Genomic DNA, 23,557 nt, shown 5'->3' with positions numbered 1-23,557 from the left:
CTGCAAGAGATGCCTTAGTGACTGGATGATTAATTCAGGGGATTCTTTCACTGTACAGAAGTTCATTAAACAGAACTGACCACTGATAGAATTCCAACAGTCAGTGGGCTTACACAAGGGATAAGCATGAACCATTACCAGTCTGCAGCTCTGTACCTCAAAACCCAGAGGAGCCTGTCCTTCTTGGCCTCCAATCACAGAAGGTAAAAACCCAAAAATTTTGTCCACCATTTCTTGGTCACTGATAACATCAAGATTTGTTGGTTTATTGGCAAGCACGTTCCTCCTTTGTCTTGCTTCTGCCTCCTCTCTCTCTTGAGTTGACAGTTCCTTTAAACACAGAAATAGGCATGACTTGAACATCATGAATGAACATCATTCTGCTGGAGTGAGAGGGTATGGAGATGAAATAATTTTACAAAGGTATGTGACTGTGAGGTCCAGCTCTGCAAGTGCAGTGTTGAAACAGGAAGTCAAATGTTGCTTGTGTCAAGCAGGGACAAAGACCTGGCACATCAGCAGCAGGGCCCTGCCCTTAGAGCTGTCTTTATGGACTGTTGGCCTATTGATAATGATGTGCAATTATTCAAGAATTTAATCAACAAGAGATAATACAGGAAAAACACAGAATTTCTAACAGCAGAAAACCCCACAATATTTAAAATTTTAAAATGTTTTGTGTCAGGAGACTTGTGATAGCATTGGGCATGTTTGGCTAAAGTGCCAGCTTAGGCTGTAATCAGAAATGTGTATGTGTTTGCCGTGTTATATTTTCAAAGCATCATTACAAACAGGGTTACAACTATGTCTTCTCTTTCTTTAAGTACAGCATAAATAAATAAATTCTTTAAATGCAGCAGTACTCAGAGGTTTGAGCAAGTCTGCAGGTGTGAGCTGGGTAATGCTGGCCAGTGTTTCTCCACCAACATACCTACCTTTTGTAATCTCATAGCTTCTTCCCCTGCTTTCAGTGGTCCCAGGACTTGGATGAGATGTTTCTCTTCTTTCAAGTGGATATTCCTGGCTTCCAGCTTATTCTGTGGACAACAGGACTATTCTGTGACTGTTTGTACAACTGCTGAGCCAACTCCCTTCTGCCTTAAAGTGTGCACCCCAGGATTTCGTCCCAACAGGGGCTTTGTTCAAGATTTGACATTTTTGGGAACAGGCCACAGGCAGAAACCTGCAAACTGGCTTTGTCCTGTTTGTGTAGCATTAGTAGAGAAAGGAGATCAGGGAGAGGCCTCTCATGTGCTATGGATTGCCAAGGGCTGATAGCACCTACCAAGAAACTCTGCATTGGGATTCCCTTCTGAATGGATCCCTGAGCACCATTATCAGACCCTGCTGTAGAAATTGGTCTCCCCTTGAAGGACTGCCTGATACACGCAGATCTTATCTTTTCTCCCTTCTGTCAAAGCCACTGCAGCTGTGCCAGTGAAGTTTTGATCCATGGTAACAATCACATAAAGCAAATGTAAACAAGATCAGTCTGCTTAACATTCTGCTTTTGCACTTGGCAAGAGTTAAAAATAAACTACCCCAAAAATGAATATCCACACCCAAGCCTATGTTAAGGCAACACTTTCAGGTGATAAAATCTCTATTGGAATTTCATAGAAACAATGTGTTCACAAGGTATCTGTGAGCATTACCTCCCCCTTTATCCTCCGGTAGGTTTGGCGAGCGAACATGCCCCTGGCATATGCCTGTATGACACACGCGGCTTTCTTCTGCTCTGCCACCTTCTGGCGCACCAGGTAACCTCGGCACATGGCCTGGAACCTGATGATCCGAGCCCGGGTGGCCTCGTAGCGCTGAGCCAGCTGCCGGCTGCGGTACAGGGCCTGCAGGCGCCCGAAGCCCAGCAGCACCTGTGGGTGGTGCAGAAAGAAGAGGTCATTATGGTTCCGAACCATCGAGACAGGTTGGGATGAGTAGAAGACACCGAAATTCGGTAACTGGATAAAGACACTGGAAGAGGCTAATGTAAATTACCCTTTACGCTTTGTTTTCTACCTGTAATAGGGTTTTAAAACTAATATATAGAGTTATTTGGGGAATCTGTTCTAGGGAGCGGCTCCAGAAAGTGACAGTGGTAGCCTGGGGTTACTACAAGAGAAGGAACAGAGCAGAAATGAAGCCAAGTGAATGGAAACAAATAAACAAACTATCAGAAAGGAATTGCATCACTGATGCAGAATATAGAATGTTTCTGACTGAAAGTTGCAGTTTCTGCTCCTCCCCATCTCACATGGGATACATGGGATATGTGATACAACAACAACAACAATAATAATAATAATACCTGCCACACAAATACATAATCTGTGAGTGCCCCCAGCTGTCCTCACCCAGAAAATGTACTATCCATGGAAGATCAGCCAGTATTTTTCACACAGAATCATCAAGGTTGGAAGAGACCTTCAAAATCATGTAGTCCAACCCAACACCACCAGAACTACCCCTAAACCATAGCCACAGGTGCCACACTCAGACACCTCTTCAACACATCCCAAGATGGTGACTCCACCACAACCCTGGGCAACTTATTCCAGTGCCTGACCACTCTTTCAGTGAAAATTTTTTCCTAATAGCTAATCTGAATCTGAACTTCCCCTGGAAAAAAAAAATTAGTAATGTGAGATTGATATCATTACTTCTTTGGTAATTGTTTACAAATTCCCAGTTTTCCTGCAGCAGTTGTAGAAGATACTTTGCTCATAGCATGGTGATGATGCACAAAGCCTAGGTTTGTGTTTCTGACTATAAGAAGTGTTGTACCACTTATATGTCAGGTCTTTGGAGCCAGGCCTGCCAGAGGTGAGTTGGGTTCCTATTTCACCAAAAAGCAGAAATGTCACAGGTTCAGCAAGCCCTGAGAGGTCCCAGAGCCTTCCTTGGACTTTACACCTTCCTTTACACCCTGTCATCTTGTTTATTCTCCCTTCAGTTGAGAATATCTTAACTCCTAATACTCCACACAGTCTGGCAGGTAACAATATATAAACACACAAATACATATTCATTGGTACACCTTCATCTTACCATTCTGAATTCCTTCCGGCAGCAATAGCCTCTCCAGGCTGACTGAATGGCTACAGCAGAGTTCCTCTGTTTCAGGAACTGCTTCCTAAGCAGACAGACATGTGAGGTGATAAACAATAGATTATCTCTGCTGCTTCTTATGATAATAATAAAGAATAAGATGTCTTTTTTTTTTCCCCCTTAATGGGATGTCCATAGTCTGATGTCAGCCTTGTTGCTGCAAAAATACTCATAGCAGCTACAGATCAAATTAATTGCTGTGGTCAGAGTGCTCTGTAAGAACTGAAAACCCCTAATATCAAGACTGGACAAATTAACTTCCCCATTTAGTAGCCTCTTTCTCCCCAGTGTTTTGCTGGCAGGACGAGGAGCTCATCTGAGCAAGATGAACCTCCCATGCTACAAACTGTCTCACTGCAGCTGAAAAAGCAGCACATAGCTCTGTTGGGTTAAAAGTATGAGCAAGGTGAGGCTTTTGGTTTGGATAGCAGGCAGAGTCTGAAAAAAAAGAGGGAAGTTTTGGGGCATTTGTGTTGTATTTTTTAGTTCTTTCTTCACTATGGTCAAGAGTATTTCTAAGCCAAACCAAGACTCAGTCCTCTATCATGGTTCTGATTGAGGGGCACACAAGATCCATGAGTACAAATCATGATGTAAAGCATTTAATGAGGACAAACATTTATTTGACAGTGACTAAATTTTACTTATGAAGATATTTCAAACCAAATTAGTCACAATGCAAGAATTAGGCATCTTTGGCAAAGAGAAGGACTAGTTAGTTTCTATCTTTTTCATATCAATGTCTTGTATCAAAGAAGCGTCCTAAACAAGAGAAATTTTGTAGCTCTGAGAAGGGCACAGATTTCATGGGGATTTCCTGCTTTTCAGATGTCTACTGTTTAGTAAAAATATTAAGAGCATGTCCTCCTTTCAAACCTTCCTTTTCATACACACCATAGCCCTGCCTTTTGAAAAACATAATAAAAATAACAAAACTGAGCCAAAACAAATCCTTGTCCAACATCTGCATATATAGATACACTGTGCATTGTTACATGATGAGTATGAAATTTAAGACTGGTGGAAGGTATAGACTGATACATTTCATACTCAAGAATACTACACAGAGTGTGTTAAGCTGAACCACAAACATTAAGTACTTCAAAACAAAGCAAATTCCCTTCTGTAAAATCACTGACCTGTCCTTCAATCCTCTCATCACCTTCTGGATAAGAAGAACCTTATCTGTGAGTACATTTTGGCGTTGCAGCTCCAATACAGTGTCATGATGATCCTGTTAAAAGAAAGTGTGAATATGCCAGCTTAGCAGGCACACCTACAACCTCTGGAAATGTGACATGTGATCTGAAAGGGACCCAAAATCAGTATGATGTTGCATAATGTGACTAAAATGTATTTATGGGAGAAATCTGTATCCTGTGCAGAAGGAAGACTGCACATCACATGACCAGACTTGGTCTAGCTATAGCCATAAACAAGCAAGAATCTGCCTGCAGCAAGACTGTTTTCATCTGGGGGTCTGCTACAGGCAAGGTGGTCCTCTGCAACAGTGCACTGGTACCCTGTCCTTTTTTATGCTCCAATACATTGCACTGTGCTGTTTCAGCTACAACACTGTAGCACAGAAACAGGATCAGCCTCTCCTACACCAAACCCTCTCCATTGAATTATTTGGCTTTCAACAACAAAGATCCACTCTCAGATTTGAGAGTTTGTACAACAACTCATTCCTCCTTGGTCACCACTCTCACACAAGCAGGCCAAGCTGTACTGAGAAGCATCCAGTTTTTCATGAGAAAAGACAATAAACTGTCCATTTTACTTACTTTAAGGAAAATCTTAGTCCTTCCAACTTGCCAGCTTTCATCCTTGCCCAGCACTGCTTCAGAGATGCTGATGCAGCTCTGTCGGGTATCATTCTTCAGCTGAAGTGCAAAAGCATCACGAAGTTAGGGCTTGGCTTTGAAACACAGCAGCTGTACTATGGAAGGATTTACTGCCCTGCATTCCAAAGGGTGAAGAACAGAAACAGATGAGGTCTTGCAGACCTCTGGGCTGACAGTACAATAAATGAAAGTGGTCTAGCTCAAATGGTCAGGAAGAGAAGGAACATGACTGCATGACCAAACATTCCAGAGTCGAGGTGTGAGGAGGACATCAGAGAGCTGAGAAATGTGTGATCACAGAAAAAAACATCTGAGGGGAATAGGGATGTTACCCTACTGGGGATGTCTGTGTGGAGCCAGCCAAGGACAGCTGGACCTCAAATCAACTCTGCATTTTCAGTTAAGGTCAAAGGGAGTATTTAACTATTTAGCTATAATTACTGTGATAACAGTTCCTGTAAAGACATATCCTGTGCTGACAGCTCTCTCTGCCTGCAGTAATTCAAGAATTTTCTACTGTGGGAAAGACTAAAGCCTCATAAGGAAACGTTAGATCAGCCTTAAACCATGTTTTTGCTTACACACCTGTTGTCGAAGAGACCATGGCAGAAGAAATCTGTATCTCTCTAAGAACTCCTCAAAGCTGTAGCGAATTGGGTACCCGGCTTTCCTGATCTGAATGGTCTCCATCATCCCTGAATATCGCAGCTGTTTGATACATAGTTCCCGATCAAACAACTGAAAGGGAAAGCAGACAAGGACACCATTCAAGGTTTTGGAGTAGAACCAGGTTGAAATCCCCTGAGTTCCAGACATGTATCCTAATAACAAACTGACTCCTCCTGGTGTTACAGATTAAGCCAAATCACCCCTCTCACAAACTCCAACAGCTCTCCTGCTCTCTCTCAGGCTGTATCATAGTATGATCATTGTTGTTTTTTGTTTGTTCCTGTGTTGAGTGGCTACAGACTTTTCAGTTTTGTCTTTACTGAAAATACCTCTACTCAGGAGTACACCTGTGTGCTTTTTTGCTATCTATTACTCTATGGTGCTTTTTTGAGATGCTTTTGTAAAGGAACAGTGCTGTATCGTCCTACTATGTTTATTGCAGGAATACCCTGTACTCCAGCTCTTTTTGGATGCAGCCAAGTACAGCTATAAAATGTTACACAGCAACTGAGATACTGTTCTCATTACAAACTTTACTAAAGGCAAGACTTCTTATTGTTAGAACATTACCAGTGGTTTCTTGTAGTCATTTGGCTTGATGCAGCGGACAAAGTATGGCTGGCACTGCTCAAGGATTTTCATTAGTTTTTCCAGGGATTGCTTGAACTGTCCTCCCAGTGTTGAGAGCCTCTTGGTGGTATCCAAGCCCTGGGAAGAGAAGGCACATACTGACTGTAACATCGTTCACTCTCAGGGCCAATTAATAAACCTTTGTATTTTTGTACAATGTAACAGTATCACACAACCACCAGAAAAAAAAATATTTACCTACATGGGAGCTACATTGGCCATCTGCACCTTATTAATTTGGGTTTATTCTTGTAAAGAAACCCCCCGCTAAGTACTTTCACCTACTTGGGCACTAAATTCTAGCAGTAGGAGTGGCTGTGGTAGAAGTACTTCCACCCACTGGAGTCCACATGCACCTTCTCTTCCAACCAAGGCTGTGTTTAGTGCCAGGCTTGGGTGCCAAGCTGTGATTCCTGGGAGCGTGCCTGAAAGCTTGGTGAGAAACAGCCACTCCCAAAGCAGGAATAAACTCCAGGCCAGATATTTTGCTGCCATCATAGGTAGGAATCCTAAAGATCCTGAACAACCCATTCCTTAGGGATTAGGATGACTGATCACCTTGCTCATTAATACTACAGTAAGCAGTGAAAAGGCAAACTTTTACTGGAGTATAAGGTATGAGGTACTCCAGACTTCCCCAGCCTCTCTTGACCTGTCTTTTTCAAATAATCATCACATTAGGCCTAAGTTTCTACATCTCAGCATGGACACATTAAATTACAGCGATGACAGTACAGATTCCAAGTAACAAAATTACTCCACCGGCCTTTTACATACAGGCAAGCAGCTGATCATTGCAGCACAACGTGGCTGATTTGTTTGGGGGGTTTGGTCCATTGTGGAGTTGTTGGAATTTTTTCAAAGTAAATAATTTAAAGTCCAGTGGCTCCCCTCACTTGCATGATCTTTAGGGTACCTCATCCTGCTGTTCTTATGTCTAAGGTGCCCTTTTGAATACTCAGATTTCCACCCTCTGCTTTAGCTACAGGGCAAGGCTGCCCTCCAGTGATCAATCATTCATGTCTTTGGAAAACAGCTCCAGGGCATGTCTTATTGCAGCTCTGATGCATTTTAGGGTTAGCAAGCACCTGAAGTGGGCATAATAACAACATATACATATTTTAGCTGTAAGTGATTTTCAATCTCAGACCTTAGAGGCCTTTCTGCTGTACCATCAGTGGGATGGCCACACAAGGCTCAAGCCCATGCCCTCAGGATCTCACACATGCAACAATGTTAAAGCTGAATTTGTTGTTAAGTTAATGGTGACTTTTCTGTTGTGGTGTGTCAGGAAATAAACTCTAAGACCTCAGGACAAAAAAGTGTTTTCTGGCACATCATTCGTTATTCTTTTCTATAGCCTGCTTCTTAGGTTTCCCAATGGTGGTCCCATTTATTTGAACATCAAAAGCTAATTTCTGTGCATTTTGACATGGGGTAGCCCACAATTGGTATTTCCTTTCTTTACATGCTGCTGTACTTTTTTTTTTCAATAACACAGCCTTATTTATAGAGACAAGATTCATTAGAGCATTAGAGCAATGTCAATACACCTGATATTTAATCTGGAAGTATTATTAGCATTTAAGAGATGCTAAGCCAGTTATCTGTTGCTGCTTATACCACTTCTGACATTCTTCACCCCCTGGATGTTTACCTGTCCATGGCCAGGTGTTCTGGACAGCAGAAAGCCACACTGGGACAAAGACAGAGGAAGAAAGGACAAGATCAGAAAACAATGCCAGGGGAATAGACAGGTAACAGGTAAGATAGCAAGCTGATTGTTCTATATCCTGACAGGAAAACTCAAAGATGTAAACAAGCAAAACCAAAGTGCCTTCACATATTGGTGACACTGCATAGCTAAATGTTCAGAAATCAAGGAATGTGGAAGTTGGAGCAGGACAGAGAACCTGAATTGTGCCCCACACTGTTTTCTACTCCACTGCACTTCACACCCTTATTTTTACTAGGCACAGACATAACAGGCACAGTGGAGTCTGTGATAATGACCCATCATGAGCTTTGTCACATAGTGATGTCCAGTTGATGATAACCTGTGAGGAGGCATCATGACTCATGGTTCTGAAACAGCCTGCAGGCATGGTTACACAGATGTCCAGGGATGCAGACCTGGGAGACAGGGCTGACATTGCACTTGTTTACAGCATGAACACCAGACCCTGACTCTTCCTGCAGCCCCCTTGGCAGAAATAATTTGAATAAAAGAGATAGGGATTTACAGAGACAGTGCAAAACAAAGAAGAGATCAAGAATAGCCAGAGCTTTATGGAAGGCAGGAGAAATTAGTTGTTTCTGCAAGATAGTGCCAGTAAACCAACCTTGTAGACCTGGTCAGATCCAAGATGCCGAATGGTCCCACGTCCCAAACTAGGTGGGGTTGTTTCCACCTGGAAAATCTCTCTCAGGAATCTGTTTTTGGAGGAATGGACCACTTGCATTACATTAGCACTCAGTGTATCACGATTTTTCTCCAGGAAATCTGTAGGATGGAAACAAAATTAGCCTGTCACCTCTGCAGCCTGCTGGCTCTAGCACCACTCTGTCTACCTAAAATCCACTTAATTTACAGTAACTTGCAGATTGGTTTAGAGTAATCCTTCTGACCTCCTGATCAACTTAGATCAACACTACCCTGGAGAGCCACATATCCAGGGCAGGTCATGCCCTTCCCTTCACCCTATGTATCCAGCAGAGATAGGCTCACCTTTTGATTCATAAAAGACAACCCCAGCAAAGTGGTTGATGCCAAACTTGGTATCATGAACATTCTTAGGTGGGATGTAGACTTTACTTTTACCATGGAGGGAATTGATTTTGATAAGCATGGTGGCATCTGTGCCCTAGAAACAATTATAGGTAAAAAAGGATGGTTAAGCAGACTGTCCCCAGCACTGGACTGTGCTCAGCAAACAAACAGAAGCGGTGTTTAGAGATAACATCTGTTTTCTTGGAGGGGAGAAGTTATTGCCTCTCCTAATATATAAAAGCCACTTTTGCATTTCTGTGTGTCTAAACCCAAGGGTCACTTGTGAGCTGGGTACAAAGCCAGGCATTACAAGTGAAACCAGAAATTTACCTTTGGGAACCTGCTCTCTTCATCAATGAGGGAGATGATATTCATGGGCTTGAGTGCAATGACTTCCAGAGCCTGGTGGTTATCAGTGAAGTCAATGTTGTTCCAGGCAATGTGCTCTGCAAGGTATTCCTCTTGCTCTAGCTTGAAGACATGGTGCACGAAGAACTGCTGAAGGTGCTCATTTGCAATGTTAATGCACAGCTGCTCAAAGCTGGGGAAGAACAAGATGTAAGCACATGGTCATCCTTGGCCAGTGCTGCACTGCTCTCTGCTATTTGTTTAGCCTCTGCATTAAATGCATATCCAGATACACCACTGCCATATTCCACAGTGCTGGTGACTGCCATCACTGCATGTTGTCAATCTTAGCAATACAAGGGAGGCATTTTCTGCTGTAGCGAAGACCAGTAGCAATGAGCCAGCTAATGACTGAATGTTGCTCAGTAGTCAAGAAAAAATCTTTTATGTGTTTCAAGAAACTCTAGAGATAAAGGGGAGCATGTAACTGAAAATCACTTGACTTATGACACATTTCTGCTTGCACTGGCACTGTCACTTCTTACGTTATTTACTCCTTCATGCTGCATCTGAGTATCATTACCTTGTACTTGCTGTGGAACACTGTGTGTGCCTCTGGGGTACTCACCACAGTGAGGACCCATGGGGACTGCAGATCTTGGGAACAGCAAAAAATAATGGGAGAAAACACAAAAGATAGAAGACAGACCATAGAGATCCTAGATTCTGTTCCAAAAGTCACCGAGGAATATTGCCTGGCTGAAGGCAAGAGGCATCACTTGAAATGAATTGCAAAAGATTGCAGAGTATGTGCTGATGGTTTGTGGAGAACTGATGGTCCCTGACAACTGAGAGACTGCTGTCCCCTCCCAGAGAGAAGGGCAAACAGAAATGCTGCTTTGGGAATGGAATCACCAGTGGAAGAGACAGCAGTGACACGCAGTGGCACAATGGTGTGCTGACCAGGGACTTGGCTGACCTGCCCTTAGGAGTAGGAATGAAGCAGCAAAAAACAAAACAACAAACAAAAACAAACAAAAACCAAAATGATGGGAGAACAGTGAGAAAGGATGTAAACATGAGCTGAAATGGGAAGCACAACACAGTCTCCTTTGTACTACATGCCAAACATATCCCAAGAGATACTGTGAAATGCTGTGGAACAGGAAAGTTTGGTTCAGAGGTACAGGGATATACTACATCCTCACATATTAGCTGCCTGCCATAGTAGCTCCATAACCATCTCCCCATAGAAAATTCCTCAGGTTTTTGAATAAACACGTACAATGGCTGCACTAAAATGAAGGCTTAAAAAGAGCCTCTTAAAAAGAGGCAGAAATATGATCAAGACCAAAGGAAAATGGAATCTGCATGATCATAATTGGGAAAATCCAGTAGTGGAATTTTCACCACTTTTCTGAGAATCAGGAAGATGATGAAAGAGCATGTGTCTCTTTGTTTTTTCATTCTTTCCCTTTACATCAGCTGCTTTTCAGCTTCCTATTGCATTACATCTGGAGTTTCCTACCTGTTGTTGCTGAAGTTTTCAAACCCAAAAATGTCCAGCAGTCCAATGGATTGATGTCTGTCTTTAGGCTTCTCAGAAGCTGGGTTGAAAATGGCTGAGTTGATTTTGTTCACGATCCACAAGAAAATCCGTCCATATATACCCTGAGAAAAAAAAAGAGAGGAATTAGAGCCCATCATTAGAGACTTTGGATGTAACTTACTGCTTGCTATTGTGCTGTCAAGCTATGCCTGAGAACTGCAAGGGCCTGGAGCCCTCTGGGTCAGTGTTTATCACATAAGGCTCCTCAGCCAGGAAGGAAGACAGCTCTGAAAGTATCCCCAGTCTTTAAACAGGGAAGCTGTGAGCACCAGTACCTTCACAAAGGCATCCCTCCCATTGGCAGCTTGAACCACATTCAGAGGCCTGGACACACTTTCTCCTCGGACAATGATGGAGAGGTTTGTGAGGCTGTTCTGCAGTTCAGTAGAGTCCACCTGGAAAAACAGCCATGGCAACCTGGTCATTCCAGGTGGATAAAGGAGATCCAGCAAAGTTTGAATCAGGAGGAGAGCTTTGACAAACTGCTTGTCTAGCAGCATCCACTGGCAACTTGCTGTCCCATTTAAAGGTCTCCCAGCTTGGAGACACATCTGCAACAGCATGACTGGGGACATGCCTGTTGAATGTTCATTCCTACATAAACTCCAGAGAGCTGCTCCACCAGTGTGCTCATGGAACAAAGACGAGGGAAGAACCAGCAGGAGAAGATGAGAGTCCATTACCTCGAGCAATTTGGTGGCGATGGAGAAGTGTGGTGAGTCTATCACATCAGAGCAGTCCAGGTTGTCATACACGGCCGCTGCAAGGAAGAAACAGCCAGTCTCAGGGGGAACCATCACTGTTGTAATGTAGTTGTGTTTTTGTGACCCCATAGCACTGGGAATGTGGCAAGGTACTCAGTTCTTATTTGAAATGGACAGGTTTGGTGATTTTACCAAGGAGGGTCCTGATTTCACCTGGATCCTGGGATGTGCAGGGCTCTTTCCTGTCTAGAACATCAGGCTAAAAACAGCAGCCAAACTATCAAGGTTGTTTATTTAAAACAGTAACTCTTGGGGATCTGGGGAAGTGATACTTGATTACAGAAAATGTGTTCCTGTGTATTTGGCTTGTGGGAAATTTAGACAACAAAGAGGAATAAAAGAAATCCCTAACTTTACTAGTCAACAGTAATCCAAAGAGTCCACCTGGCATCTCTGTATTTGGCCCGCTATACCACAAAGCATGGAGTTCTTTCCTAAAATGTGAAAGCTTCTGGCATATGCTGGTGGGTCACACTGTCACTCTGTGCCTGTCCATACCAGAAGTGCACCTATGCAGGTGAGTGTTCAGCAGACTTAAGCAGGAGGATGACTGCTATTATCTAAGGCAAACACCACTCCTGTGTCCTCTGGCCTGTGTAGAGCAATCAGCAAGTGTAACATGGCATTATATTCTGTTGTTTCAGTTTGTGTGATAAGGGCTTATTTACAACTATGGAGACCTGACAGTGTGACAAAATAATAGTAAGATGCTGTTTTTCAAAACACATGGCAGTGGAGTCACAAATCAGAATTTCACAGTGCTTATCTGCCTGCCCTTCCAACTCTCTTCACCTGTTAATACAGGTGAATATAATACAACCTAATTGTGCAGGTGGAAGCAGGAACCTAAGGGAAACACCTTAACCATCAAGTCTGAGGAAAGGTAAGCACAGGCAATGCTGAATTTACCTTGGAACTCTACATTCCCCAGGTGCAGGATTGCAGCCAGCAGCTTGCTGATGTCCCAGTGCTCCGAGTCTGAGAACATGAGGATCTTCATAGCCGAGCGGATGTGGGCGTAATCCTTGGCGTCATTCCGGCTGTCGCAGGACATGCAGTTACCCTGCAAGCACCACACCAACAGGTAAGGAAAATCCTCCTGCTACCCAGACAAGGAAGAAAGTACGTGCAGACTGACAAGCCTTTGTACACAGAGTGGCTATCCTGTGAGTCCACAAGGATGCAAGGCAAAAGCCTATTTAGATATTCTATATCCTCTTCCTGTGATTGTATGTTCTTTCATCTTTTCTCTCAAAAAGAACTCATAAACAGAAGGCTCAATAATGCATTTCTCCAGGGCTAGACTAAATGCTGCAGAAGCCAAAAGGAAAAGCTGATGGGAAGACTGCTCTGGAGCACAGGGCAGGAAGCTTTGACAAAGTTACCTACATTTACAAGGGCATGCCTGTTTCTTTGGTTTCCTCTCTCTGCCTTGTCAATGGAAAATTAAGAGCCCTCATCCCAAACCAAAGCAAGTCGGGTTGGATAAGTACTAGAAGGCAGATCTCAAAATAAAAATATTAGGTCCTAGTGGAAGGCAAATGGAAACATCCAAGGGGGCATCTAAAGAACCTTCATCAAAGCCTGCACAGCAGGTCCTAGGATGCTGCTTCTGATAGAAACTCTTTTCATCCATAATGGAGGTGGGGAAATACCTTTTTTACCCTTCTGCCATTTCTGACAATATAGTGTGATGATTACAAAAATTAAATATTCCTAGACATTTCAGTTTCCAGCATGTAAACATGCCAGCTTGTATGAACAGCTGACCTTTACAAAACCATGGATATGTTCTCCTTTAATCTGATCCTCCTATTTCAGTATCAAACTACCCTACTGCTGACCTAGGGGCCTCTTTATGGAATGGCCAGCAGGTCAATTGCACTAATGACACTCATCAGCTTTGCTGCAAGATCACTGCCATTTTGAAAACATTACATTTGAAAAAAATCTCCACAACTTTAATGGTTTTGTTTTTGTGACACCAGAAACAGACTTGTTTTCATTTCCTAGAATTTAGATGCCCAGCTCCAGCTAATTTGAGTAGAGGCAGGACTTAAACACATTCTTTGTGTAGAACAGCCCAAATCTAACCAGCAGGCATATCTAATATGAGGTACATACATAGGCTAAAGGACAGGATTTTCATCATGGCTTTCATGTCCTAAACCACTCAATTAGCTATTTTCAAAAACCTCACCTATGAAGATCCCACTTCTGCCACAATGAAATCATAACCCAGACATGGTCATTAGCATCAGTCATGGGAGGTTATGCTGAATGCCAGCTGCCTGCATTATGTATATAAGATTTATTAGATATAAGGACTAGGATTCTTATTAATTTTCCTCTAAGGTACACATATGTGATTACCATTCCCCCTGGCAGGAGATCCCCTGCATTCCTTTGAAATCTGAGTGTCTGGTAACATGAGGGATGTTGTCCACATTCTGTTTTAAGATGTTCTTTATGTTTCTTAAGTCTGACTTGGACAGAAAGCTTTGACCTGCCAGAAGCTGCTTCCCGCTGGTGGACAATACAGTAAATGTCTGAAACTGATGCTTACAGCACTTTTGCTGTTACTTCTGGTACTCTAAGGGGAGGACTATTCATATTTGGTAACTATCATCTGCAGCTCCTAGTGATTGTAGTTGCCCACTGGGAGAAGCAAATGGCAGAGGGATAATGGAGAATAAAGTAGAGATTATTACCATAGTGAGATAAGTGTACTCTGAAGCAGTGCCCAGATTCAGCATCTTTTTCTGCTCTGTATTCATCCCCATTAGCATGCAGTAGAAGATGTGATAGTTCCTCTCCTCTGGAGCCTAAAAATAAAAGAAATAGGCCAATGGACAGCCTTGTCAGGATAAGCTTCTAACAAGAACAGGAAGAAAGTACACCTGCCAGTGCCCTCACCTGCCGGCAAACCCGGGACTTCTCCAGGAGAAACTGTTCTATCCGGGCTCCTTCTATCACACCATTTTGGTTGAAGTGAATATCAATGTATTTCCCAAAGCGGCTTGAGTTGTCATTTCGAATTGTCTTGGCATTTCCAAAAGCTGATGGGCAAAGGACAGAGATAGTGTCTGTATTACTGCAGTTCATGAACATCAAGCCTATTTTTTCCCCCTTCTACTTTGCTGCTGGTATTTTACACGTTGTGTTCCAAATGACAGTACCGAGGAGCACTGGAGAATGTCTTGTCCCAGTCTGCCTCCTGAAGAGAGGAGCAGGCATACTGTGCACCCAGATAATTGGGTCCTAAAAGGCATATTCAAATGATCCAAATGTGGTCTATATCTGGCCAGCCAAGAGATCTGGGCAAGTCTGAAGACCTCCAGAAGGATTTACTGGGAACATGCTGATCCCTATACAGAGAAAGATGGGTGTCTCAGGGAGCTCCCCGACAGATTCATCTTTGCTTGGCCAGTCACTTTATCACTGTCTAGGGCAAATGCCAAACCAGGGGGCTTTTCCTTGGGCTCTGCAGTCCCAAGGACTCTTGTGCTCCTGGCAGTTCCAGGGTATATACTACAGTGGTACCTCCTTGTACAGCATGAGAGCAAAGCTGCTGTGGACTGCATGGGAACATGGCAGGAAAGTATGGAGAACGTGTACACTGCATCACCAGTGTTTCAGGGGAGTTACCAGTTCAACAGATACAATGGTTCAAGGATCTGTTTTTGACTTTTTTTATCCTGAGATAAATGTGGTAAATCAGCCATGTTTGATAAGTAACCCACCTTCCAGAATGGGGTTGGCCTCTAGGATTTGCTGCTCTATCCAGGAATGCTGGCCACTGACAGCTGCCAAAAACTGAAGTATTAGCTTTGTACTTTCAGTTTTACCAGCACCAGATTCTCCACTGCAGTAAGAAAAAAAATCATTACAGGCTTGCTTTCTTTTTTTGGTAACATGGCAGACCAAGTTAAAAAAAAGCAACCCAACCTAAGTTAATCCTTTGAATGGCAGATCAGATTGTCTTTCATAGAGGGCTAGAAAAAATCAAGTCTTTCATCATCTTATCTGCTCAAATTTAAGTTGTTTTTCAGACTTAGGCTGAGAATTAAATTCTCCCACCAATTAAAAACAAGCAAATTCATAGAAAACATTCTATACCTGTGCAAATTAAATGACCACTTGCTTTTCTTCTTTATTGCATTAACAGATTGTCAATGCTAGTGTTAGCACATCAACTAAGTTGACTCAGCTATATTCAGATACTATTGCAATAAGACTGTCTGGCTCTTCATATTGATGACAAACAGAAAATGGATTCTTTACAGGATGAAGAAAGCTTCCATCCATCTTTGGGTTAGTAGAGGTTATTTCTCTTGAGGAAATATCTAGTCTCAGAAACTACATGTAACATAAATATCTTGTCTCCAAGGTAAAAGCCCTATATCACACATGCTCAGGTGTTATGTTTCTGTATGTAGTGACCACGTGCAGAATGTACAACCACATTCAAAGATTCTGGGGGAAAAAAATGGACTTCAGAAATCCTTTGCTTATGTTTTACCTATTGAAGCACTAACTGAAAATTAAGGAGCAGGAAAAAAAATTCCTTCCTGTTGTCTCTAGTTTTATCTGTGCCCTTCCATTTAGATGGTCTCCTGTGTCCACAAGGTGCCCCAAACCATGCCAGACTTGGTTTCTGCTATTTGTCCTTTCCGAGTCCATTCACCTGATCACACAGCACTGGTCTCTCTTATTCCGCTTCATATTGAAGTAACAGTTGTCTGCAATGGCAAAGACATGAGGTGGAAGCTCTCCAATCCTCTTGTTACAGTACAGTCTGATCTGATCCACTGTGTAGAGGGGCAGCAGCTGGTATGGATTCACTGCTACAAGGATTGATCCTGTGTAAGTCTGGAAAACAGTTGTGAGCTTTATCGCTACAGCAAACCTGCAAACGAGTACACCCAAAGCCATTTACAGTATAAATCTAAACAGAGGCAGGAGGGAAGCTTGGGAGATCATAGCAGCACCTGGGTGAGGCTGAGAGCCCAGTTCCTCACTATGAGTTGTTGTTAAACATCCCAGGATAAGGAGGATTTTTCCCCATGAAGAATGCTAGGTGTAATCTCCTTGCCAAATGACAGTTCAGTTCTCTGTCTCAAGCTGAAGTACATGGATGTCCAATTTGACCTGGCACTTTGGTGTTATTGTAAGGTGTTTTGCAGTGTTTTGTTAAGTTGCTTTTGTATTCTAGTGCAGATATAGCTGGACTTTACTAATAGGCCAAGTTATACTTGTGCTATTCATACAGTGGTTTGGAAACATTTTCATACAGCACCACCAGTGAAATGAAGGAGCCTGTTGAAGGCTGTGGAGATGCAAAGCAATAATATTGTTTGAAAACTACATGAAACAACTGCAGGCTGCTAGAGTTTAATATAACAGGTATATACACACACCTTGGTAGTTAAAACTGTAGGATCTATAAAATCAGTTCTTTTTTACACTAAATATCATCACACCTATGTTGTAAGAGGCAGCTTATCTCCAGCAGTGTATATAATAAGGGAGGCAAAGCATGAAAAACCTGAATATTAATTATAATATTACAAACTGGAAACTAAGGAAAAAAGAAAATTAAAATAACAAATTTCACAGTTACAGATAAAACCAGTAATGGATAAAATATCCAGATTTATTCATTAGCCATCTTATTATTAAAAACAAGTAAATGTTGGCTTGGACTGGATTACAATTGAAATCATATCACTGCATACTAGTTAGGTTGATCCTGCAGGTAATAGCAGCACTGAGCTGTAACACGGGCTGGATTTAGCTCACTGTCAGTGGCTGGTGGCAATGATTGCTCTGGGAGAAAGTAAGTGGGGTCACTACCTGTGCCAGCACTGTGACTGAGGGGCTGCTGGCAGCTCTCTTCTTCACAGCCAAAGTACTCGAGTGAAAGAGAAGAGAAACAGCATTGTGTCTCCTTGGCACCCTCGGTCATTAAAGAAGTCAGAGGGCCCCATGTGTGAAAGGCTCACAGGCTGCTCAAGTCCCTTGCTAAACATAGAGGCTGTTCCTGGAAGTGACCTGGCTGTTCCTGGAAGTGTCTGTGGCACTCACATAGATTTTGTGCTCCTGGTGTCGGATGAGGAGGTTGTGCACCATGCCAGCTTCGTGGAGATCCCCGAGGCGGATCATGTCCTCTACCCCCTGGACAGAGGAAGGGTGCATCAGGCGCACCATGTGCATGTTCCGAGCCGTGATCCAGTGCTCCTGACAAAGGCAAGGCACGGACTTTAACGTGTGATGCTGTGGCTCAGAGGCAAGGGAGAGCTGGGTTAGACTAGAGTGAGCTTCAGATTAATACATGCTCAAGCCAGTATGTTCTAACACACTGGTGACTGGCCTACAGGAATTAACTGGTTTGCTGCTCCCCAGGACAAGATGGTTTAAAACACTGAATGAAGCCATTCAGGTGGGTTCTGAACAGCACCAGTCTTAACACTGTTCAGAGGGAAACTCTGTCATCAGAGGCAGAACATTGTATGACATAGGAATGAACTGATTTCACTGGGATGATGTTTCCACCTAGAACTTCACCAAACTTAGGGATTGGAACCCATCCATTTCCTTTTCCTAACCACGTAGATATAACCTCTATCTTATGAAGCTCTGAATATTCCAAGTGATTTGGCCTGGAGATGCTGGTCCATCTATAGCCTTATTTCTATAGTCTTTCTTTTAGTATTATCCTACCTATATCAAAGTCAGACCACCTGGATAGATGGAGCTTTGTTCTGACCCAATAGAGCCTTCTTTTGTACTTTGTACTTTGACATTTTATGTTCATCTTTTACAGAAAGTTATAACATAGCCCACCTTGCCTTCATCGTCCTCAAGCAAGATCCGTCCTGAGTCAGATTCCTTCACAATTGCCCCAATAGGGACATTAAATTCACTGTTTGGTTGAGTGTCCAGCCACACATGATCACCCTGGGGAGAAAAAAGCTACTGTCAAGTATAGTGATATACTTGATGCCATGTAGCTCACAGGCAAACACTTCTTGGTATTCCTTTTTTAGTGATTTGATTCCTTTAGCAGTGTTTAACTGGCTAAGTTTTTACTGCTTGCAGGCAGTTCGTTTACAGACCTCTGAATCCTATTCCCAGCTCCACAGCTGATCTAGAACTTGACTTTGGACAAGTCATCAAACCCAGCTGTCTCACAAAAGGAAATGAGGCAACACTTTTTCCAAGAACAACAATAATGCAGCTCTACTGCTGTAGTTTCAGTGCCACACCTTGTGACAGAGGTCATCTGCTCAACAAGAGCATGGCCTGGTGAGGCAAAACTCCTCTGCTTCCCTAGTCTAGGCTGAAATTATTTTATACCTTGTTGATACTGGGTTATTGCTACTTTCTTTTGATTGAACCATGATGATAAGGTAATTTTCTCCTCTTTGGGCCTCAAGCTAATTACTCAGTCAGAGCAAAGAGTAGGACTTACCTTTCTGAAAACCACCATTATGTTTCAGATCACTGTATGTAACCTGCATGCCAAGAAAATAATGTTAGGTCAGAAAAGGGCTTTGATGAGAACAGACAGCAGAGTTTCCTTGCAAAAAAATAACATCAAAATGTCTTAAAATAATTTTGTTAAAGCAGAAGAGATCATAGTAAGATACATCCAGTATAGAAACAATGACATCATCTACAAAAAGCAAAGAACCTGCAGCACTGGGGTAGTGCTATGACTTCTATCACATAATTCTGGAGATGCTTTCAACCCTAAAGATTTCACTGTGCACATTTTCATACCAAGTAGTTCTCTTAGTCAAGTGCTAGACACAATTACTGTGAAGTTTGAACTTCAGGGCTGGCTCATCAATAAAAAGACCCCACAATGAACTGTGATTTGATGCACAATAGAGTCCATTGACCCAGCAGTTCAGTGGCTATGCCAGAGACACAGGTTTAATTCATATTTTCTGAGCTGAGTTCCTCAGACCCTCCAGCTTGAACCCACCACCAAACAGAACCTGAGGCCTAGAGCTCATCTTCCTTGATTGGAATGGGAGGGATTGTAATCAAGGCATGAACAGCAAAATAAGGGACTGCAGGGAATCACAGTAAAATTAGGAACTCACTATCAAGAACATAACAGACAAAATATCAGTGGCCAGAAATCTACAGAAATGATTTAAATAAGGGATGATACAGTTTAGGCTGTCCTAACCAAGAAACTAAAATCTTCAAAGCAACTTTCTGTCCTACAGAGCTGGATTTTGGGAGTGATTCCATGATTAGGATTATTTGCCAGCTGATCTCTCGTATTCTGTTATTCTTATGGCAAAGTCCTCATGTTCATATTCAGGACTCAGAGGCAGGACCTACATATCAGCTTCAACACTGAGATGGCCTGTTGCTGTGAATGGTGCAGGTTGTCAAACACAGGCTGATGATGGGCCACAGGCAGTGATTCACAACTGACAAGCACTTTTTCACCTGCACCAGAAACCAGAATATGGCAAAAGAGTAGAAATGTTGACCCTAAACAAGGAGGGAGTGGCAGATACAAGGACAGAGACAGCCATACAGTGTCACATCAAAGGGACAGCTGGCTCCGGATCCGGTCTGACAGCAGCCGAGAGCAGAAGTGTAGGGATGAGATCCCATATAATCCCAGGATATGCAGTTCCAGCATTTAAAATTCTTATTCCTAGAGAAGCCATAAGTGGCCACCCCCTGCACCTGGTGCATGGCCACTTCCTGGCAAAGCCTGGCTCTCTCTGCTCCTTTTCTCGACAAAGTAATGCTGCACCATAAACCAAATCGCACCCCACAGGATAGGAATTTACCTCTCCAGAAGAAATCTTCACTGCGTGGCTTTTGCAGCTCAGGTCCCTCTTTTTCATAAGCATTGGAGTAAGAAAGGAAAGGAAGGTGAAATTGGCCCTGGTGCCATTAAGTGCCAGCTCTCCACTGCACAAAGAAGGAAATGACTGAAGCGCAGTTATTTATTATAGGACTTTGCTCCCAGTTCAGTGCATATGTCACTTCCAGGTCAGGTGTTCCAGTGAGCATGAAGGCTAATTCTTGTCTGAGTGAATCTTAAACTTCAGTCTCTCCACTGGGCCTGTATCCTTTCAGATTTCTGAAGCACTTCCAGAAGAAAACCGTTTAGCATCTGGTCTTATCCTGCTCCAACATGACTGACTTCCCTAGGACTGTCTCTCACTCTGTTAGGTATGAAGAAAATCGGATCCTCATCTCTTCATCAAAACCTCCCCTTGGTTTTCTATAGCTCTTTTCTGCTAGAAAATGCCTGTCAGTCTGTGTCCTGTCTGGTCCGTATTTCACAGTACCTAGAGCTTAGACCAAAATTAACTCATCACATTTAACTGGAACTCATTCACACACCCATATAATGGGACAAAATGTCCTGGTTTCACTATCATTAATTTATCTCTCAACAAACTCTGTCCCTGTGTTCCAGAATCTAGGTGCATGTTAACTCCCTATGTGTCTACTTCTCTGTTCCCAAAACAGGACAGAATTACCAAGAGCTTTCCTCTTTTTGTTGGCTCCATATGTCATCTCTATGTCCTTATTGAAAATTGGGTTAAATTTCAGTATGGGAAAGAAATAGAAGTGTAGTACATCTGTAGAGAGGCAGATATGGGGTTTCTCCAGCCAAAGCAAGAACTCAGGAGTCAAGCACATTCCAACCCTTATGATGAGCCCAAGCAGTGAAGATGAGATTTTTTCCATGTACCGTAACCCAGCTGTCACCTTCCTCCAGAGCCCTGTGTGTAACACTGTGCACTAGTCTGTGTGTCCACTATTAAACATGCAAATGTAGATGTGCAATAATTGTGAGCATGTGCTAGTATACCTAATACCCTAATTCTTATTTTCTTGTTTCCTAGGTTCAGTGTGGCCCATAGTATAATGGGTATTGCCCTGCTAGTATTCAAGCATGGCAATGAATAGTTGGGAGTAGCATGTTTATCAACACCACATATTTGTGTTTTAATGTCAGCCTCCTTACCTGAGTTTTGTTTAAGTCTTACAGCAGCAGATACAGGTGCAGAAATAAAATGTAGGCCCTTCGGGGTTCAGAGACTTTTGGAGAGAATCAGAAAGCCACAGAGAGCTTTCTTCAAGTTTCTAACTGTGCAAATCATTCCTACTCAAAGATTTTGCCTCAACGTAGATCTTTAGCAGACTTACTTTTGATACAGTTTTTAGATGTCTATATGCAGTATGTGATTAACAAAATTCCAAGTACTGATTTTATTAGGTAAAGGTCAAATAGTGGCAAAGAAATCAAAGTACATACCTTTATACTACCAAGGCAGATATCTAAACCCAAAGCTTTTTGTATAATTGGATAAAAAATTGCCATGCATATTCCTTCAGCAAACAAAACATACCTGCTGAAATTCCAAATGGAGCCTGTTTGGGGGCAGAGAATCTTATACTAAAATTAACTACGTTGTTAACACTTGTGCCCAAGACACAGTGCCTGTGCTACTTCAGAGAGAAGCACAGAATTTATGTCCTATAAACGCTGTACTAGACAGAATCATAGGGAAATTGAGGCCATCTCAAAGAAAAGTACAACTCATTGTACACCTGAAATATACTAGAAGGGAGATTGATTCCCACAGCTGACATACTCCAGAGGTAGAAAACAAAAGCTGAGGGAGCAGGGACTTGATATACCAAGGGAAGCAGCCAAGATGCTCTGTGCAGCATATACAGCTAATGAGAGATGAGCAGGCTAAAGGTGCCTCTAGAGAAGGCCCTGTATGTGCACAGAGACAGCTCAGATTTGGGCTTTGGGGAATGCCAGGAGAAGAACTTGCCAGGAATGAACAATGTGATGTGCTGCTGAACACAGAGTTTGGTGAAGGACTGTGCAGGGCACAGGAACATTTGTAGTGGTAATTAGAGGTAACCTGTTGCATGGTCTATGCTGGTTAATTGTTGTAACCTTTCCTTTAATCAAATTGCTGATGGGGAAGACTGTGATGTCACATCTTAAGTAATAAAGCTCAAAAATTTATTAAGTATGTAGCAAGACACTGGCACAGGCTGCCCAGAGAAGCTGCAGCTACCCCATCCCTGGAAGTGTCCAAGGCCAAGTTGGACAGGGCTTGGAGCAACCTGGGATAGTGGAAGGTGCCCCTGCTGTGGTGGAACTGGGATGAGCTTTAAGGTCCCTTCCAATCCAAACCGTTCTGTGATTCTATAATGAATGCTGCACTGAGAAAAGCAACAAAATACAATTGGATGAAACCTGGTGAATTTAATCCTGCTGTTGTTCAAAGCAATAGGTCTGTCCAGAGAGACATGTGTTAACGAAACTGCCTCTTCCCGACACCTTCCTAATTAAGAGATTGATGTCAGGATCAAAGGGTTTAATTTGCACATGGCACTACCTTTCCTATTTTCTCTCCAGCTAAATCAAAGCGGCCTTGTCATTTCTGCATCACCAAGTCCTGGATACCAAACATCATTTTATGTTTAACTAGTTATTTCTGTCAGGTTTCTGAAGAGAGATGAATTGGGTGTAATAATTTGCAATTTAAACTGTTCATTCAGCAGTCCTCTTGCCCACACTAACCTCCTTCCATTCCTCTAAGCAGATTTGTAGCTCTAAGTCACTGATGTCTGTTAACTCTGAAAGGGCCAGTGCAGAGAACAAACTGAACTAAATAAGAAGTACATACCATTAAAGGATTTCCAAGTGCATCGCATGGTTTTCTTGAGCATTCTGTTCTTCAGGGAAAAGCTTATTTCATTCCAGCCAGTTCATGGAGTTGCACAGTGAGGCAAA

The 23,557-nt window shown here is 42.7% G+C and overlaps 1 protein-coding gene across 2 annotated transcripts in view; it reads right to left on the bottom strand.

Annotated features, from left to right (window-relative positions):
• MYO7B (myosin VIIB) overlaps positions 1-20,658 on the bottom strand; it is a 46,488-nt gene extending 25,830 nt beyond the window's left edge. For both annotated transcript variants that reach the window (XM_015637766.3, XM_015637767.3), the window contains exons 1-23: positions 20,571-20,658; positions 19,220-19,262; positions 18,592-18,705; positions 17,833-17,985; positions 16,433-16,617; positions 15,489-15,610; positions 14,662-14,804; positions 14,457-14,570; positions 12,655-12,808; positions 11,665-11,741; positions 11,257-11,376; positions 10,901-11,043; positions 9,355-9,565; positions 8,983-9,118; positions 8,597-8,757; positions 6,195-6,332; positions 5,541-5,693; positions 4,896-4,994; positions 4,248-4,342; positions 3,049-3,133; positions 1,656-1,874; positions 936-1,037; positions 157-330 (exon numbers count right to left, since the gene is read on the bottom strand). In XM_015637766.3, coding sequence (XP_015493252.1) covers positions 157-330; positions 936-1,037; positions 1,656-1,874; positions 3,049-3,133; positions 4,248-4,342; positions 4,896-4,994; positions 5,541-5,693; positions 6,195-6,332; positions 8,597-8,757; positions 8,983-9,118; positions 9,355-9,565; positions 10,901-11,043; positions 11,257-11,376; positions 11,665-11,741; positions 12,655-12,808; positions 14,457-14,570; positions 14,662-14,804; positions 15,489-15,610; positions 16,433-16,617; positions 17,833-17,985; positions 18,592-18,705; positions 19,220-19,237 — 2,916 coding nt within the window. In that variant the 5' untranslated portion in view covers positions 19,238-19,262; positions 20,571-20,658. The remainder of the gene's footprint in view (positions 1-156; positions 331-935; positions 1,038-1,655; positions 1,875-3,048; positions 3,134-4,247; positions 4,343-4,895; positions 4,995-5,540; positions 5,694-6,194; positions 6,333-8,596; positions 8,758-8,982; positions 9,119-9,354; positions 9,566-10,900; positions 11,044-11,256; positions 11,377-11,664; positions 11,742-12,654; positions 12,809-14,456; positions 14,571-14,661; positions 14,805-15,488; positions 15,611-16,432; positions 16,618-17,832; positions 17,986-18,591; positions 18,706-19,219; positions 19,263-20,570) is intronic.
• Between the last annotated feature and the right edge of the window lie 2,899 nt (positions 20,659-23,557).

The sequence above is a fragment of the Parus major genome, chromosome 9 (genome assembly GCF_001522545.3).
Source record: "Parus major isolate Abel chromosome 9, Parus_major1.1, whole genome shotgun sequence".
In the NCBI taxonomy this organism is placed as follows: domain Eukaryota; kingdom Metazoa; phylum Chordata; class Aves; order Passeriformes; family Paridae; genus Parus; species Parus major.
The sequence above is the reverse complement of the archived record's forward strand: the minus strand, read 5'-3'. Positions and strand labels throughout refer to the sequence as shown.